This window comes from Myotis brandtii, unplaced genomic scaffold, assembly GCF_000412655.1.
Source record: "Myotis brandtii unplaced genomic scaffold, ASM41265v1 scaffold990, whole genome shotgun sequence".
Taxonomy (NCBI): Eukaryota; Metazoa; Chordata; class Mammalia; order Chiroptera; family Vespertilionidae; genus Myotis; species Myotis brandtii.
Window position 1 is genome coordinate 180432 of NW_005372122.1, and position 18952 is coordinate 199383.

The 18952-nt window shown below is 39.5% G+C and overlaps 1 protein-coding gene and 1 pseudogene across 8 annotated transcripts in view; both read right to left on the reverse strand.

Moving 5' to 3' along the window:
* Positions 1–3413: 3413 nt before the first annotated feature.
* On the reverse strand, positions 3414–8160 carry LOC102241439 (annotated as a pseudogene).
* Positions 8161–12207: 4047 nt separating this feature from the next.
* PPP2R2A (protein phosphatase 2, regulatory subunit B, alpha) overlaps positions 12208–18952 on the reverse strand; it is a 98268-nt gene continuing 91523 nt past the window's right edge. For all 8 annotated transcript variants that reach the window (XM_005886595.2, XM_005886599.2, XM_005886597.2 and 5 more), the window contains 2 exons: positions 18053–18144; positions 12208–13203 (listed from right to left, as the gene is read on the reverse strand). In XM_005886595.2, the coding sequence (XP_005886657.1) occupies positions 12924–13203; positions 18053–18144 (372 nt within the window). In that variant the 3' untranslated portion in view covers positions 12208–12923. The remainder of the gene's footprint in view (positions 13204–18052; positions 18145–18952) is intronic.

Below are 18952 nucleotides of genomic sequence, written 5' to 3' on the forward strand. Positions count from 1 at the left end.
GGGTTATGCATACACACACACACACACACACACACACACACACACACGGTCTTTGGTTGATCACCTCCCATCCACCCAACTTCCCCCACCTTCTCTCCGAGATTCCACACTGTGTTCTATGCTTCCATGACTCTGGATCCTTTCTGTTCATCAGTTTATTTTGTTACTTAAATTCCATATATGAGTGAGATCATGTGATACTTGTTTTTCTCTCACTGGCTTATTTTGCTCAGGGCCTTCCATGCTGTCTCAAAGGGTAAGAGATTCTTCTTTTTTACTGCTGCATAGTATTCCATTGTGTAGATGTACCACAGCTTTTTTATCCACTCATGTACTGATGGGCACTTGGGCTGATTCCAGATCTTAGCTATTGTAAATAATGCTGCTATGCACATAGGGGTGCATATATTCTTTCTGATGGTGTTTAGGGTTTCTTAGGATATATTCCTAGAAGTGGGATCACTGGATCAAATGGCAGATCCATATTTAATATTTTGAGGAAACTCCATACTGTTTTCCATAATGGCTGCACCAGTCTGCATTCCCACCAGCAGTGTACTAGGGTTCCCTTTTTGCCACATCCTCGCCAGCACTTGTCATTTGTTGATTTGTTGATGGTAGCCATTCTGATAGGTGTGAGGTGATACCTCATTGTCATTTTAATTTGCATCTCTCTGATGATCAGTAACTTTGAGCATTTTTTCATATGCCTCTATGTCCACTTTGGAGAAGTGTCTATTTAGGTCCTTTGCCCATTTTTTATTGGACTGTGTTCCTTTTGTTAAGTTGTATGAGTTCCTTATATATTTTGGATATTAACCCTTTATCAGATGTATCATTGCCAAATATATTCTTTGGGGAGTTTTGATTTTCTTTACGAATAAGGTTTTATATTTAGGTGTGTAAATATGAAAGAAATATACAGTAAAAATTGTGTAAATATGGGAGAAATGAAGACTGTATCACTGATTGAAAAGGTATATTAATTTCCTAAACAAAATTAGTCAGAACATGGATATAACTATTTAAGTAAAATATGTTGCAAAAATTACTCTATGGTGTATAATTTCATCATTATGTATAATAGTGGTAGAAATATTAATTAATTCATCAAATCTATGATATTTTGGATAAGTCACTAGGACAGAAAATAAAATTTAAAAAGAGAAATAGCCCTAGCCGGTTTGGCTCAGTGGATAGAGTGTCAGCCTGCGGACTGGAAGGTCCTCGGTTCGATTCTGATCAACGGCACATGCCTGGGTTGCGGCTCGATCCCCAGTAGGGGGCGTGCAGGAGGCAGCTGATCAATGATTCTCTCTCATCATTGATGTTTCTATTTCTCTCTCCCTTTCCCTCTCTGAAATCAATAAAAAAATATATTTAAAAATAAAAAAAGAGAAACAAAAGCAGAGTTTGGCAGACTTGATGAGAAGAAGAGACAGAGTTTGAGTCTAGGGAGGTAAGATGACTGGAAGTTGTTGAACAGAAGCGACCGGTGCATGAAAAATAAATCTGTATATTGATCCATTTTATTCTTTGCTTAATACTAAGCCATGCAAGCATAGAATGAAACTCCATAAGCAAAGAATACATGGGGAACTGCAAGATGAAATTTCCAGGGATGGAAATTACTCAGGAATGGAATATATTTGTTATGTTAAGACAAATTGGAGTGTCAATGAAAACCCCAGTAGAGACCCCAGAAAAGTCATGACTTCATGTGGGTCTAACCTATCTCTAGAGTAAAAGATATTTGAGACTAGTGATTTCCAACAGAGTTGCTACTAGCCACCTGTAGCTGTTGAGTACTTGATAGCTATCTAGTGTGGCTGAGGAACTGGATGGGTATAGCAGAAGACGTGTGCACTTGAAGACAAAGCAATAGAATCCATTTAAAAAGAACACAGAGAAAAATGATGGGGGAAAAATGAACAGACCCTCAGTAACCTATAGGATGTTATCAAAAAGTCAAACATACATATAATTGGAAGTCCTAGAAGGAGAGCAAATGAAACTATAGAGAAAACCATTAAATAAATAATTCCTTTGAAGAAAAATTTCTCAAATTGATGAAATATATGATCCCATGCTTACCAAATACTCAAAAAACTCCAAGCAGGAAAAACATGAAGAAAACCATACTAAGGCACATCGTACTCAAATGTAGGGGGGCGGGGGGAGGGGAGGGGGAACAATGATATAGAGAAAAACAAAAGCTACAACAAAAAACAATGTAATTTATAGACGGAGATAAGAATACAGCAGACTTCTTACTGGAAACGATGGAAGACAGAAAATACTGGTATCTCAATTGCTAAAAGTATAAAAGTCAACCTAGAATTTACAAAATATCACATCATCATTAAAAATGCCAACATCAGCCTGGCCAGCATGGTTCAGTGGTTGAGTGTTGACCTATGAACCAGGAGGTCACGGTTCAATTCCTGGTCAGGGAATGTACCTGGGTTGCAGGCTCAATCCCCAGTGTGGGAGACAGCCGATCAATGATTCTCTCTCATTGACGTTTCTATCTCTCCCTCTCCCTTCCTCCCTAAAATCAATTAAAAATATATACCATCCACAAGTCCTTCCCCTGCTTCCTTCCAGCAGAGTCATAAGTAGAGCATCAAAGCTGTCAGTGCCACTCCATGAACAGGGACGTGAGTTGAATTGGAAATATTGAGAAACTGGGGAGGGGGGGGGGGCGATGGTGTAGATCACCATAATAGTGACTGTCAGGAAGGAGTGAAAGGTGGCCCGAGGATCGGTAGGAAGAAGAAATCAAGGTGGAGAGAAAAAGGAACATAGGCAATGGTCATGGCAATGTGGTTTGAGATATTGGATATTGGAATAGTGGTCAGATTAAGAAACTTTGTGGTATTCACACAAAAACATGGGGAGGGTGGAGAACTGAGGCTTCAAAATTTTAACTTTGGGAATTTATTTTTGGTTCCAATGACACTGTCTGGCATAAAGCGCTCTCTCTGGCATTGAATTGATAGAAATAAAACTTATCTATGTTTACATCATTACAACCTGAAAATATTTCCAAAGTACAGGGACAGGCTGGCTCCACACTACCACAGGAAGCTTTTAGTGAAGCGGCAGTTGCACCTCATACTTAAGGTCGCGCCTGTGGACCTGTGTTCTTGCACAGGATCTGAGGCTGTCCAGAGAATTGACAGCACTGTGCTCTGGAGACCTCAGGCTGGAACAGAAGGGCTGCAGTGCCCTCTGAATGTGTATCGCTGGGGGACAGGCTTCTCTGTGCTGACCCAGGGCAGTGGTGACTGCTGGGATACAGTCTGCACTCAAAATTGAGGTGTTGTGAGGGGAACTCTACTGCCAAGCCCCACAGATACTGATTCCATTAAAGAAAAGAAATTCTCCTGAACTACATATCCTTGCACTTCTTACGGGAAATTCAGTTCCATTATCTGTAGTAATAAAAGCGTAATATGCTAATTAGACTGGACAGCTGAACGACCTTACGGACGAAGCCGGGGCTGTGAGGGCTGAGCCCCTTGCACGAATTTCGTGCATCGGGCCTTAGTTCATATTAAAAGCATTACATGTGAAAAGTGAACATAAAATCCTTTTCTCATCTTAGGTTGGAGGATTTCCTAACCATAAATGAAATTAACTCTTTGGCTTGACCACAAAACAAACAAACAAAAAGTCTATGGTATTTTGTTATAGCAGCCTGACCAGACTAAGACAAAAGTTTATAAAAGAATTTTTCCTAAATCTGACAACTTAGATGAAATGGACAATTTACTTGAAAGACAAACTGGCAAACCTCATTTAGGAAGAAATAGATAATCTGCACATTCTATGTCTATTTAAAAATTGAATTCAGATAAAAATTTCCAATAAAGGCCAAATGGCATCACTGGTGAATTCTACCCACTATTTAAGGAGGAAATGATATAAATTCTACCCACATTCTTCCAAAATAGAGGAGGGAAACTCATTTTATAAAGTCAATATTACAATGACCAGACAATGACTTTAAGAGATAAAATAGAGCCATATCTGGTTTGGCTTAGTGGGTAGAGTGTCAGCCTGTGGACTGAAGGGTCCCGGGTTCCATTCCGGTCAAGGGCATACACCAGGATTGTGGGCTAGATCCCTAGTATGGGGCATACAGGTGGCAGCCTATAAATGATTCTCTCTCATCACTGATGTTTCTCTCTCCCTTCCCCTCTAACATCAATAAAAATATAGCCCTGTCCAGTTTGGCTCAGTGGATGGAATGTTGGCCTGCGGACCAAAGAGTCTGGGTTCGATTCCGATCAAGGGCATGTACCTTGGTTGCAGGGTCCTCCCAGCCGAGTCCCGGCCAGGGCTCATGCAGGAGGCAACCAATCGATGTGTTTCTCTCACATAGATGTTTCTCTCTGTCTTTCCCTCTCTCTTCCACTCAGGTGAGAATTAACACAAAATAAAATAAAAATAAAAATATGGAAAATAGAACATTTCACATTAAAAAAAGATAAACTGGAGACAATATCATTCATGAACACTGATGCAAAATAATAAAATACTAGTGAAAGAATCCAGTAATATTCTGGGAATGCAAGCCTGATCCCACAATCGAAATTCAATGTAATTCGCCATATTGACATTATGAAGGAAAACTACATGATCATTTCAATAGATACAGAAAAAAGAGCTGACAAAACCCAACATCTGTTCATGATCAATAACTCTGAAAAAGATAGGATTAAAAGAATTTACTCAACCTGACAAAGGCCATCTACAAAAATCTTACAACAAACATACTTAATGGTAAAATGCTGAATGTTGCCCCATAATATGGGTGACGAGGGAAGGCTGTGTCTCATCTCAGCTCCTTTCACCATCATTGGAAGGTCTAACCAGTGCAGCAGGACAAGAAAAAAGAAATACATAAAAGGCACTGGAAAAGGAAATTGGAAAGACTAGAAAGAAATAAAACATTTATTATTTCAACTAGAGTCCTGGTGCATGAAATTTGTGCACCGGTGGGGCCCCACCCCACAGCCCCCCAATATTCATGTATATGTGTGTATGTATGCATATTTTTCTGTTGTTAATCACCTGAGGACATTTTTCATTGATTTTTAGAGTAGAAGGGAAGGCGAGAGACAGAGAAACATGGATTTGAGAAAGACACATCAATGGGTTGCCTCCTGCACATGCCCCCACGGGATGGGGCTGAAACAGCGCCAATGACAGGGCCGACTGCTGGTGGCCGCTGGGGCTGAGGCGTTGAGTGTATGGCGATTTTCTATTTCTGCTTCCACTTCTGGTAGAGGTCCCGCTTGTAGGAGCTGCTGATGTAGGGACCACTTTCTGCCTTGATCTTCTTGTCCTCCTGTCCTGACTGTCCCACAAACCGCTTCTTCTTCTGGTCCCACTTGGGCTGCTGCCGGCCCCTGGTCAGGCTCTGGGCCTCCTCCCCCATCAGGTCAGGACAGCGCCAGCCACCTGCTGCTCAAAGGTGCCCCTGTCCTCACCAACGCTCAGGCCCCGTTCACTGTCAAAGTCCTTGGGCCGATAGGGGACATAGAAATCTGGTCCAGCGGCCAGGTCTCCTCCTTCCGCCTCTTGGCTCCCTGCTCAGGTCCTGGCTGCTGCCTTTTCCAGCCCACGACCTCTGTGAAGACGTCCCTCCATGCTCTCTCCCTCCTCCCTCCTCCTTCCTCCTCCTCCTCCTCCTCCTTCCTCCTCCTCCTCCGCCTGTGCCCTCCTCCTCCTCCACCTGTGTCCTCCTCCTCCACCTGTGCCCTCCTCCTCCTGCTCTCTCTCTCTCCTTCTCCTTCTCTTCCTTCTCCTCCTCTTCCTCCTCCTCCTCTTTCCCAAGCTTCCGCTCCTGCCTGGCCCTGCTGGAAGCTGGCGATGGCCTTGCAGTCCTGCCGCTTGGCCCGCATCACTTGGCTGCTCAGGTCCCGGCTGGAGGCGTTGATCTCAAAGATGGCTGCCCGCCAGCGGTATTGCTTGATGCTGTCCACCAGCCTCAGCCGCTGCAGCTCCTCCTCCTCGAAGCTCGAGCTGAAGAGGGGGTGCAGGCCCACCCCACGAGGTCCAGCTCCTTGGCCCGCTTGATGGACTCTGGCGAGTGCACTGGCCGTGAGCAAACGTACTGCTGCTGGGCATTGTCAGCCACACGGCCCAGGCCCCACAGCTGCAGCGACACCTCCAGGGTGTTCTGCAGGCCACAGTCCTCATCGTCTGAGGGCTCCTCGTGGGGGCGGGAGAGGGTGAGGGCACGGCCCTGGAACAGGTGCAGGTCCAGCAGGTAGGGGACCTCATCTGGGGCCACCAAGGAGCAGGCTGTGCTGCCAGCCCGGGCCACACCACCCACTGGTGTAGGAAGCGCTTGCCCTTGGCTGGGAAGCTGAAGTTGATGACGTTGTCCAGCAGCGGGATGTCCAGGCTCTGGCTGCCAGGTGAGTCACAATGAGGGTGGAGCACTTGCCATGGGTGAACTTGGCCAGGTTGATCTTGCAGGCCGTCTTGTCCAGGACGATATAGATATGGGTGCAGCTCACCCACTGGAGTGGCCTTGCCCTGTGGAGAACAAGTGGCCTTGGGGGAGGCAGACGCTCAGTGCCTGAGGGGGGGGGGGAATTAGGGGCATGGCCAGCTGTGGGGAGGGGCTGCCTGTGGTTGGGGGGGGCAGTCGGGGTATCGGGGTAGATTGGGCTGGTAGGCCACCGCAGTGTGCATCATAGGGACCAGTCGTTCTGCTGTTCAGTCTATTTGCATATTAGCCTTTTATTATATAGGATAATAATCTGATAACATGACTAAGTAGAAAACTTTTAAAAGATATATGTAAGTTAATTTGGCAAGGAGTCAGGATATAAGGTCAATAAACAAAAATCGCCTGGCCAGTGTGGCTCAGCTGTTGAGCATTGACTTATGAACCAGGAGGTCATAGTTCAATTCCTGGTCAGGGCACATGCCTGGGTTGTGGGCTCAATCCCTATGCAGGAGGCAGCTGATCGATGATTCTCATCATTGATGTTTCTATCTCTCCCTTTCTCTCTGAAATCGATAAAAATATATTTTAAAAAATCAATTGTATTTCTAGCTATTATGTATGAACTGGAAATTGAAATTTTAAAATAACACAGTAATAGCAACACATAAACTTTGAGATACTAACAATTTTTGTGCAAGATCTGAACGCTAAAGAAACAAAACACTGATAAAAGAAATCAAAGACCTGCATCAATGGAGCAATATGCTGTACTCATGGATTGCAGGACAAATATTAAGATGTCCACTCTCCCTGAACTGGTTTATGGATTCAGTGCAATCATCATCAAAATCAAAGTTGGTATTTGTTTTCTTGTTAACAGGCTGATTCTAAAACGTCTATGAAAAGGCCAAGGAACTGAAATAGCAAGACAATTTTGAAGAAAAAAAAGGTTGGATTACTTGCTTATGTAAAGCTAAAGCAATCGAGGCAATCAATGCAGGATGGGTGAAAGCACCAACTAATGGAATAGTTCAGAGACTTAAGTGTCAACTGATGTTTTGACAAAGGTGCATAGGAAAATGATGCATAATTTTATATGATTCATTCAAATGGATCCCAGCCCTAAATGTAACAACTGAATACTATTAAACTTTTATTACCACTTTAAGTTAGGCAGATTTCTTAGATAAGCATAATGCATTAAAGAAAAAGTTGGTAAAGTGGACTTTGTGAATTTAGAATTTCTGCTTTTCAAAAAGCTGTTAAGAGAATGAAGGACAAGCCTCAGACTGGGAGGAAATACTTATAAAGCACATATCTGATAAAGGTCTGTATCCAGATTATACATATTAATATCTGGTTAGAAATATGAAAAAACAAACTGTGTTATTTTCAACTTTTTCATATTGACAAAGGTAAAACATGGGATTTTGTCCATAAGTGAGTGTGAATATATGGGTAACACCATATATAAGTGTTGATAGGTTCTTGGGCCCACAGTGAAATGACATATAACAAAACCAGTTTTACCATAGGCTAATTTCCCATGGCATCTCATCAACCTTACAATGAAAAGACATTCAAAACCCCGTTGCACTTGTGATGCAACTTCCATATTTGGAAGGGAAATCTGACTTTATTTCTAGGAATGTCACCTAAAAATCTTACACATCACAACTGGCATGCATGTTTACTACTCCAATGCTTAAACTTGCAAAAATGAAAACAAAAATCAGTCTTGACAACAGGGACTGGCTAAATAACAGATGATCCATAAATGTGAGGCTAGAAGAAAATCTTGCTTAAAGAAAATATTTGATATAGGAAACTGCTCAAAATACAGTTGTGGAGAAACAGGACATTAAACTGTATACACAATTCCATTAAAAATGTATACTCACAAGAGAATAAAAAATATGCAAACATGAATGGTGGTTCTGAATTAGATTACTGGTGGGGTTTTTTTTGTTGTTGTTATTTTTTGGTACTTTCTGAACATGTATTCAGACCATATAAGTTTTAAAAGGAATTGACAGTCCTAAGTTATATTAGCATAAATGTGCAACATGAAATTCTTGTTCTTATAAGGAGAAAGCTAATAAGGATCTGATTTTGCAAAGGGGTAGGCAGACTGAGTAATCTCTGATTGAAAGAAAGGGCAGCCCAAAACTTCCAATTTAATTTTTGCTGCTTCTGCATTAAAATATGACATCATATTGACATTTGGGTTCTCCCTCCATTACTGGGCCTTCAAGTTCTCACTCCAGGGTCGTGTTATTTGGGCATAAATGTTTTGGATTTCCTCTTTATTTAGTTCCCAATTTTGTTTTTAATTATGAAGTTCTTCCAGGAAACAACCTGTTTGTTCTCAATACCTGGTAAATGCTGTTGAAGACTTGACTGTTACCCCCTAGTGGGAAAGTCCTCAAATAACTTGTTGCTGTTCACATAATGGTAATTAACAGGTGTAAAACATTAAAAACTGCAAATACTAGCTTTTCTTGTTATGCCAGTTTGGGTCACCAAATTCCTTTTGGAGTAAACTAACCTTTGTAGTGCCTTGTGTTTGTTAGGGACTGTGTTAGGAGGGCCTTTTATATGTTACCAGTGGCCCGGTGCACAGATTCGTGCACATTGAAAGGAAATCAGGAGCCCGCACCCGGGTGCCCAGGGAGTTTCCACGTCCCTGTGAGCCACCAGGAAGTCGCGTGGGGCATCTCTCCTCCTCCCTGCAGCTTCCTGAAAAAGTATTTCCAAAGTTGGGGATATTGGTGGGCAGGGTGCTCTGTTGCCCATGCCCCCACCCTTCCTATCCATCTCTGATTTTTACCCTGATTGTCAGTTGCCATCTTGTGGCCACTGTTATATTGCTGCCTTCCTCTGTAGCTCTGGGGCAATAGGTAATGGATGAGATTTGATTTTGATGCTCCAGGCAGAGTTCCAGGAGCCCAGTGGTCACACTTCAACCGTTTTCCAGAGACTGTAACTGCAGGCTTATGGGATAGAAGGGATGGGGCCAGGCGCTGCTCTGCTCCCGTTCACCCTGTCCCCACTGCACCTGCCGCCACTGCTGTCACTCCCGCCTCCGCAGCTGTGCATGCCAGCCATGAGCCTGGCTTCTGGCTGAGCGGCGCTCCTGCTGTGGGAGCACACTGACCACCAGGGGGCAGCTCCTGCATTGAGCGTCTGCCCCCCGCCCCCTTCCAGTCGTTTGGTCGTAAGGGTCACTTAGGCTTTTATATATATATATATATATAGATTATTCATTTAAGCTGATAAAGTGGGTGTTTCTTAATTCTTATAGGATACAAAGTCTAATAACACTATGCAATGAAATGTCAAGTAGAAAAAATTCAATTGATCATTACACTTAAAAAATATCTCCAAAAAAAAAAAATTAAAAAATATCTCCAGCATTTGAGAACACCCCATGACTTTGTAAATGCACCAAACATTTGAATTATACTAAATTGATTTATAATGTCTTGACTTCATATGCATAATTACCCAATGAAGCAAGGTCAGTTTCCAAGCTTGGGGGGTGGGGGGTAGGGGCGGCGTGTAAAAAACATTTTTAACCATGGTAATGCATACACAATTAAATTATCAACCATCTGAACAGATACATAAGTTCCCAAATACTAAAGAAAAATGACTTGAGTATGGATTACCTAGCATACATCTTTTCTTTGGGGGGAGAGGGAGAACTTGATTTTGTTCTTTCTAAAGTGAACATTACTATCTCCACTTGAATTTACTGTATATGGTAGAAAAAAGCACACTGAAGCAATGTTCCCTAAAAATATTTCACTAAAAATACTTTTATCAGTTTTAGCTTTCACATACAATTTTCTATGAAAAACATTTTCATTTCTAGTTTTCTTTAGAAATAACTGTAAACGGAAAAATCCTCACTTAATTTGAAAGGAAAAGTGTATTTCTTTTATTCCAAGACTAACAGCTTCACAAAAAAAGATTAATATCCAGTAGTTATATAAAAACGTATTGATATACAGACTTATAAAGTAACTAATGCCCAGCCACTAAAGAAAGATCAAAGGAGATTAACAGAATGAGTTTTCATATTATTTTTTAAAAAGGTTACGACAAAAGTAGAATATGTTTGTAGGTATCAAGAGAATAGAATACAAGCAAGTTGACAAGACTAAGTTTATTCTAAGTATAATTTTTATTAATAAAAAGATTAACCATGACCATGAGTGGCTGGGCTTATAGTTTGCTACACCAAAGAAATTAAAAATTGATAGTTAAGAATATTGTTACAATAATTTATAATATAGCATTCCTTTATAGAGGCATTTTAATTTTAGCAATGTTTCCCTTAAATATAAAAAAACTAACCTTTAGTGTCATGAATGAGAATCATTATAGCTACTGCTAAATTTAAAAAATTCCAAGAGCTGTTTGACGTTTTATCCCAAGATCTACACCCAAACTTTAGGGAAACAATCTTCCAAAAAGATCTGGAAAATTGCCTGCTCAGAGACAGAGTATCAGCGTTTGATACTGGTGGCAGGAGAATAGCCCACTTCCAAGTGTGAAGAACCAGTAACACAAATTACGAATGCACCCAAGATCCCCAAATAAATTAGTAAAAGTGCCATTATTTTAAGAATGATTAGACATATAATCAATGTATTTAAATACAAATTCAAATTTGTTAAGTCCAAAAGATACAGTAATTTTATTACATAAAATTCCTCCTGTGTGCTAAAAATGTTAACTTACAAGACATAATATTTGTATAAGTGTAGAGGAAGTTATGGTCAAATTGCTTAATCATTTTTCATTAATGAGAATAGAACAATAGGTAGTGGACATATATAGAAGCACTGAGTCCTCTAAAATTCAAGGTTATATTACTGCTCAAGCAAAGCATACTATTCTTTAATAATATAAATGCCTACTCAATTTATCTTTTAAAAATAAAGTCCATTTGTTCTCCATTAAAGCTTCTGCAAGACTGACAAAGGTACATTCTACCTATATAAAATAGGGGTACTCTTCATCTTTGGATAAGGTATCACCACTTAGGGAAATGTAGTCAATATACAGATTACTAAACTTCTATTTGAGGCAGCTGTTGGAGTCCATTAAGCACTTTTCGAACACTGTATCTTTAAAGTTTGTCTTTAATATTAATAGCTTTGGAAAACCAAAAATAGAGAAAAAAACATCTGTGACAAAGTACACATTTCGTTCAGATTTGATATCAGTAAGATACAAAAAAAATATTTAGTGCAGTGTCAATTTTATCTACGATAATCACTTGAGGATAGTTTTGTGTTATGTTTTATGATTGAATGTCAAAAAGATTTTTACTTGTTAAGTCTTTGTCTTAGTATTTAGTAAGGCAAAAATGAAATTAAGTACTGTAAAAAGTCTTTTAAAATGAAGCTACAAATTTGGTTCCTATTTACAATTTCATTAACAGATAAGTGTAGATACAACAGATCCAATACCCTTATAACCACAGTAAAAAAAAAAATCTCTAATAGCATTTATAGGTTGTGAAATCCTTAGTAATACCAATATATATCCAAAACATGTTCATACAGAACCAATACCTCTCTGATTCCTTGTAAAAGAACACTTGTTAAAAATAATTAACAAAAATACCAAAACAACAATGAAAACTCATTTCATTTCGCCCAAAAGTTATGACACAAAATACTGGCTTAAAGAGGTAGATTAAAAAGAAAAAGAAAACCAGATTCACCATTCTTTGTCACTTTTATTCAGTAGTAGTTTTTTTTTCCCTTATTATCAGTGCCAGACACGGCAAGGAGTGATTACAGCCAACTGTTAAAACATTTGTTCGCAATATATACCCCCCTTTACCACTGACCCCAAACTGACTCATTTTGTGTGCTTTCGTTCTTTCTTTTTTTAATATACCACCACCAAGACTGGGTGGAGGGGCAAGGGTAAGAGACATGAAGGGAAGAGTCCAGGAGGCCAGAAGAGGAGGAATGCTACAAGCCACAGTAAGAATGAGCTGTATTTAATTTAAAAAAGGGTGGCGGGGTGTACCCCACAAATGATACAGTAATGAGGATACACAATTAAATCCCATAAGCATGACTGAGGCTTTCACTGTGTTTGACATCATCACAATGGAAGGCATAAAAAGTGGAGTAAATCAATGTTGACACAGTCCAATCTAGTCCATTAGGCAAGATGGTGCAAGAAGTCATTTAAATTAAAAGTGCCCTATCCTTACCTAAATGGCTAGCAGACATGGAGAACACCATAGTGATGAATCCACAGAGCTTTCTCCATGTAGCTATAAAAAAGTGTTGTTGAATGGCACATTGTCAAACACTGGAAGGGGGCGCCACAATGGACCTCTCTCTTTTTTAGGTACAAATGCTAGATTCAACTATCTCAACTAAGCAGGAAGTGGGCTCTTCTGCTAGGAATGCCAACCCTAATTCACTTTGTCTTGAAATATATACAGATTGTTTGTAGTCGCTACAGCAATGATATTTTCCTTGGGGTGCCAGGCTGTGTGAAGTATTTTCTTGTTGAAGTCTAGACTGTCAACACTTATTTCATCCTTCTTTCTCTTGCCACTTGCACAGACTTTGCGTGGCTTCAGAACAGTGCGAGGTTTATTGTTTTCTCGTGATGCTTCGAGGGTTATGTCTCGCTTTGTGTTCCTGTCAAACATTCTGAAGAAATTATTGTAAGATCCAGTCATGACAACACTGTAAAAGTAGACAGAACATTCAGTCAAATAAGTGCCTACAGAGTTTGTTTTCAGTAAAATGACTCAGTGATGAAACCTAGCCTGGTGCTCTACCAGAAACAGCAGCTACTTTAAGCAGATTTTAATTTTAGGGTGAAGGCCGCTGACACCAACCCAGAAATATAGTGCTAGTTAATTTTTTCTTTTAATTACTCCTCCTCATGAATACCAAAACTATCACCAAAGTTGAAAGCATCCTATGTAAAGCTTCTTAGTAGTATTATCTTTGTTGAGTATTTTTGCAACTATCAACTTATATGATCAACCTGACCAGCCAACTTCTAGAAATACCAACTGGGGGACTCACAGGTTCTAAAACCAAAAAAGAAAAATGAATGGTATACAACTGTTCATTAGAAACCAATGCTTTCTTTATGATTTAAGTTGTAAACTATTTAATTTGTCCCCAAGACATTGTCTAGTTTGGATAATCACATCTTATGATGCTTATAGAAAACCTGCTTCTGGGAATATTCAGAAAGTAGCATATACAATGTTTATTAACAGAAAAAAAAATTAACTTATAACACAATACATTTTAAGCAAATTTTTGGACAAATATTTTTAATATCAGTTTAAAGGGTGCCAAATTCTTACCCTGCCTAAGGCATGTTCTGTCAATCCTACTTGCCATCCACCACTGCTCCTCAACATTTACCAAGTATTCCAGTAAGCAAAACCTCACATGTTTAAAACCATTAATTTGCAAAGGGTCTGGTGCTATTATTAATACCACATCCTTCCCATATAACTTAAATTATAATTGTAAATAAGATTATAGGATACCAAGAAACTGCTTAAAGTAATGCTTGGAAACAACTTTTATTACAAATAATAGAGGCCTGGTGCACGAAAATTCGTGCACTTGGGGTGGGGGTGGGGGGGTCCCTCAGCCCAGCCTGCACCCTCTCGCAGTTCAGGACCCCTCGGGGATGTCCACCTGCCTGCTTAGGCCCCCTCCCCCCAGGGATTGTGCCTAAGCTGGCAGTCAGACATCCCTCTGGCAGTCTGGGAGCCCTCTGGGGATGTCCACCTGCCAGATTAGGCCCGCTCCCTGGGGGAATTGGGCATAAGCCGTTAGCCGGACATTCTTAGCACTACCGCAGAGGCAGGACAGGCTCCTGCCACTGCCGCTGGCCAGCCATGAGCCAGCTTCTGGCTGAGCAGTGGCAGCCCTGCTGTGGAAGCCCACTGAACACCAGGGAGCAGCTCCTGCATTGAGTATCTGCCCCCTGGTGGTCAGTGCACGTCATAGTGACCGGTCATTCTGCTGTTAGGGTCAATTTGGATATTACCCATTTATTATATAGGATTATACACCAAACAGGTCATATATTGAATGCAAAAGACTGCCATCTACTTAGTAAAGTCAATCCCCCCCAAAGAACAACACAACATTTTAATCACACTCATGTTGGTGCATGTACCTAAAGGTAATAAAACGGTATTTCTTTCAAACGATGAATGTAATTAAACTGGCATCCCCATGATATGTGAATCTAATCATGAGGAAACACTAGACAACACTCAAATTAAGAAGCTTTCTGGCTCTGGCTGGTTTGGCTCAGTGAATAGAGCATCAGCCTGCAGACTGAATGAAGAATCCGGGGTTTGATTCTGGTCAAGGGCACATGCTGGGGTTGTGGGCTTAATCCCCAGTAAGGGGCATGAAGGAGGCAGCCAATCAATTATTTCCCTCATCATTGATGTTTCTATCTCTCTCTCCCTCTCCCTTCATCTCTGAAATTAATCAATAATATAATTTTTTTAAAAGGAAACTTTCTTTCTGCCGAAACCGGTTTGGCTCAGTGGATAGAGCGTCGGCCTGTGGACTGAAGGGTCACAGGTTCGATTCCGGTCAAGGGCATGTACCTTGGTTGCGGGCACATCCCCAGTGGGGAGTGTGCAGGAGGCAGCTGGTCGATGTTTCTCTCTCATCGATGTTTCTAACTCTCTATCTCTCTCCCTTCCTCTCTGTAAAAAATCAATAAAATATATATTTAAAAAATAAATAAATAAAAGGAAACTTTCTGTAAAATAACTGGCCTGTGTTTTCAAAAATGCCAAGGTTATGAAAGATGAGAAAAGAATAAAGAACTATTCCAGATTAAAGGAGACTAACGAGATAGGACAACCAAATGTCACATATGCTTTTGGATTTGATACTGAACCCTCTGCCCCTCCCCCCCCTTTTTTTTGCTAGAGAGGACATGATTGAGAACTAGAAAAATTTTAATGGAATCTGTGGATTAGATGAAAGTAGTGCATCAATGAGAATTTTTCTGTTGCCCTGTCATTATGAAGTAGAGTGCCTTTTACGAAATACTCAAAGTTAGGGGCAACGGGGCATCATGTTTGGAGTTTATGCACACGTACACACACAAAAAATAAGTGTTTGTGTTTATGTATAAATATACATGAAGACTGACACAGCAAACAGCAACAGAGGGAACCTGAGTAGAGGCTAAATAAGAGTTGTGTTATTCTTATAAATTTTTTCTAAGTTTGAGATCCTCTCAAAATTTTTAAAAATATGTCTATTTTTACTGGTTTCAGAGAGGAAGGGCAAGGGAGAGATGGAAACAACAATGACGAGAGAGAATCACTGATTGGCTGCCTCCTGCACGCCCTCTACTGGGGATCGAACCCACAACCCTGGCATGTGCCCTTTACTGGAATCAAACCCAGGATGCTTCAGTTCACAGGCTGATGCTCTATCCACTGAGCCAAACCAGGTAGGGCTCAAAATTTTTTTTTACATGTTAAGGGAAATAACTTTTGACAGTGAAACCTGTTTAACATGTGTACACAATGTGAGGAAGTACTAGCTGTGGCAGTGAACCAATTCTTTATAGCAATATCTTCTCTTGAAATTTGCTAATTTCTTCTTATCTTCTTCCCTTTCCTTTTTCCAATTTGATACTTTAGGTTTAGTAGTGGCATTCCGTAAAGCTTGATTATTCCTACTCTAGGTTTACGGTGGCCAGTCTAACTAGTGGGCCTCATGTTATAATCAGATAAAATAATTTAAAAAATCAGACAAAAGATAAATGATCCCAGTTCTATTCTCTTTTGTAACACATAACACCATGAAACCTGAATCATATCAAGCTTCTGTGATAAAACTATTGTTTAATAAAGAACTTCAAATTACCTTGAAGGCAAATTTAAATAATCTCAAAATGATATTTTCTGTTCTACTGGAACATAATAAATGGTAAACAAATATTGACAAATAAAATGGAAAGATTAAGACTTGTTTATCTTTGGAAATAGTGGTACATTTTGACAACATAGTGAAAAGAAATACTATGGCAAATTTGTGGATTATAAAAAGCCTAATTACTCATGGTAATATGGTTAAAATAATATGTATCAATTATCACTTCTATGAGATATTAATGTATCATCTGGAGACACTGGTGTGTAACATTCCACATGAAATATCTACTGTCTAAATATTTCTATTGACTTTTTTTAAGAGAGCAAGAGGAAGGGGGAGGACGGAGAGAGGGAGGGAAAGAGTGAGAAAAAAACAGATTTGTCATTCCACTTGTTTATACATTCATTGGTTGATTTTCTTTTCCACAGATTTTTAAAAAAAATTTTTCCCTTTATTAAATAAGATATTACAAATGTGTCCTTATCCCACCAATGAGTTGATTCTTGTATATGCCTTGACTAGGATCAAACCTGCAACCTTGGTGTATTGGGACAATGCTCTAACCAACTGAGCTACCTGGCCAAGGCCCTAAGTATTTCTAAAAAGTTTAATATAGTAACAAACCAAACTGAAATGTCAACATTTTAATTGCTGGCATGTCAAACTTATGATTGATCTGGCTCATAAAAGGGAACATTTTTAAGATTACTAGGAGGAGTGATGAAATAGCACATTTCTTTCCTCTAATACAGCAATTTTCAACCTATGTGCCACAAGAATTTTTAAAATATGCAGTACCTGACTATTTAGTCAGGGTCACTAACCTCTTTTCCCTTAGACCAGTGGTTGGCAAACTGAGGCTCGAGAGCCACATGCGGCTCTTTGGCCCCTTGAGCGTGGCTCTTCCACAAAAACCACCTTCTGCACATGGGCCACGAAGTTTCAATCGCACTGTATGTGCGCACCCGCACGTGGTATTTTGTGGAAGAGCCACACTCAAGGGGCCAAAGAGCCGCATGTGGCTCGCGAGCTGCCGTTTACCGACCATGGCCTTAGACTATCAAATAAAAAAACAACAGCAGCCAACACAACAACAGCCAGCTGGTGTGAATGAATAAGTATTTTTTTTATCAGATTGGCAAAAAAAAAAATTTTTTGGTGTGCCATAGAATTCTGGTAATTAGTTTATGTGTGCCAGGAGATAAAAAAGGCTGAAAACTGCTGCTCTTATAAAATTACATTTGGTCCAGCTGGCATGGCTCAGTGGTTGAGTGTCGACCTATGAACTAGAAGGTCATGGTTCATCTCCCGGTCAGGGCACATGCCAGGGTTGTCGGCTCAATCCCCAGTGGGGGACATGCAGGAGGCAGCCGATTAATGATTCTCATCATTGATGTTTCTCTCTCTCTCTCTCTCTCTCTCTGAAATCAATAAAAATATATATTAAAAAAAGACAAGGCGTTTGGAACATTTCCCAAAGTATTAAAAAAAATAGTTAAACAAAACTTTCACGCAAATAGCCAAAAGTTGAAAATGACCCAAATGTCCTTCAACTGATGAATGAATAAACAAAACTATATTCATACAGTGGATTATTTTAAATGATAAAATAACATTTGAATAAATTCAAATTAAAATCAATTACCTATCAGAACCATTCCAACAACATTCAAATTTATCAAATATGCAGTCATTTTCATACAGAGAACAAAGTTTACTTCTGAGGTATTCATGCACCTGGGGAAAAACATAAATATATATATTCTTAGTTTACACCTCAAGATTTAGTGATTAAATTTAGAAAACTGATTTAGTAAGTCAGTATTATTTTTTTTAAAAAAAGGCATATGTAGACACATACATATATCTGTCAATCTTATTAAAATTTGATCCCCTTAGTAACAATAAAAGCGTTTATTTAATCCATTTACAAACATATGAGTCCCCTTCAATGAACACACATTTTCTTTTGAACAATAGATTAACTACCCTCTGGGCATGGCACATGTACTCTATAAGCTCAACTAAAATATTTAGACCAGAAAACATTTGAAAATGACACCGATAAGAGACTAAAGACTATTACAGCAATATTTGAATATGCTAACACTTGTCTTTCAGTCTATTAATTGCTGATTTAAAAACACTCAATACTGTGCTTTACTTCTTTTAAAATATAATTTTCTGGGCATAAATAACTAAAGCCTACATTATAATTGTGTATGTTATGCACAGCATGATCATCCCTCAGTTTGGTGATAAATTATATGGTTACTGTATGTATGCATGGTTCTACTTGACATTACTTATATAATTTATATAATATCAAGAGCTAATGAAAATATACCTTTTAAAAAAAATATAATTCTAAATAAATGAATCTAGTATTTAAAATGTATCCTGATAAATGATACATTTAATTAACATTGTTAAATTACAAAGGAAATTTTCAAATAATTCTTGCGATCAGAAGGAAAAAAAGAACCTTAACCACTAGTGATGACAGAAAGGAGTAGTAGTAGGTACTTTCTAAATGTTAGAATTC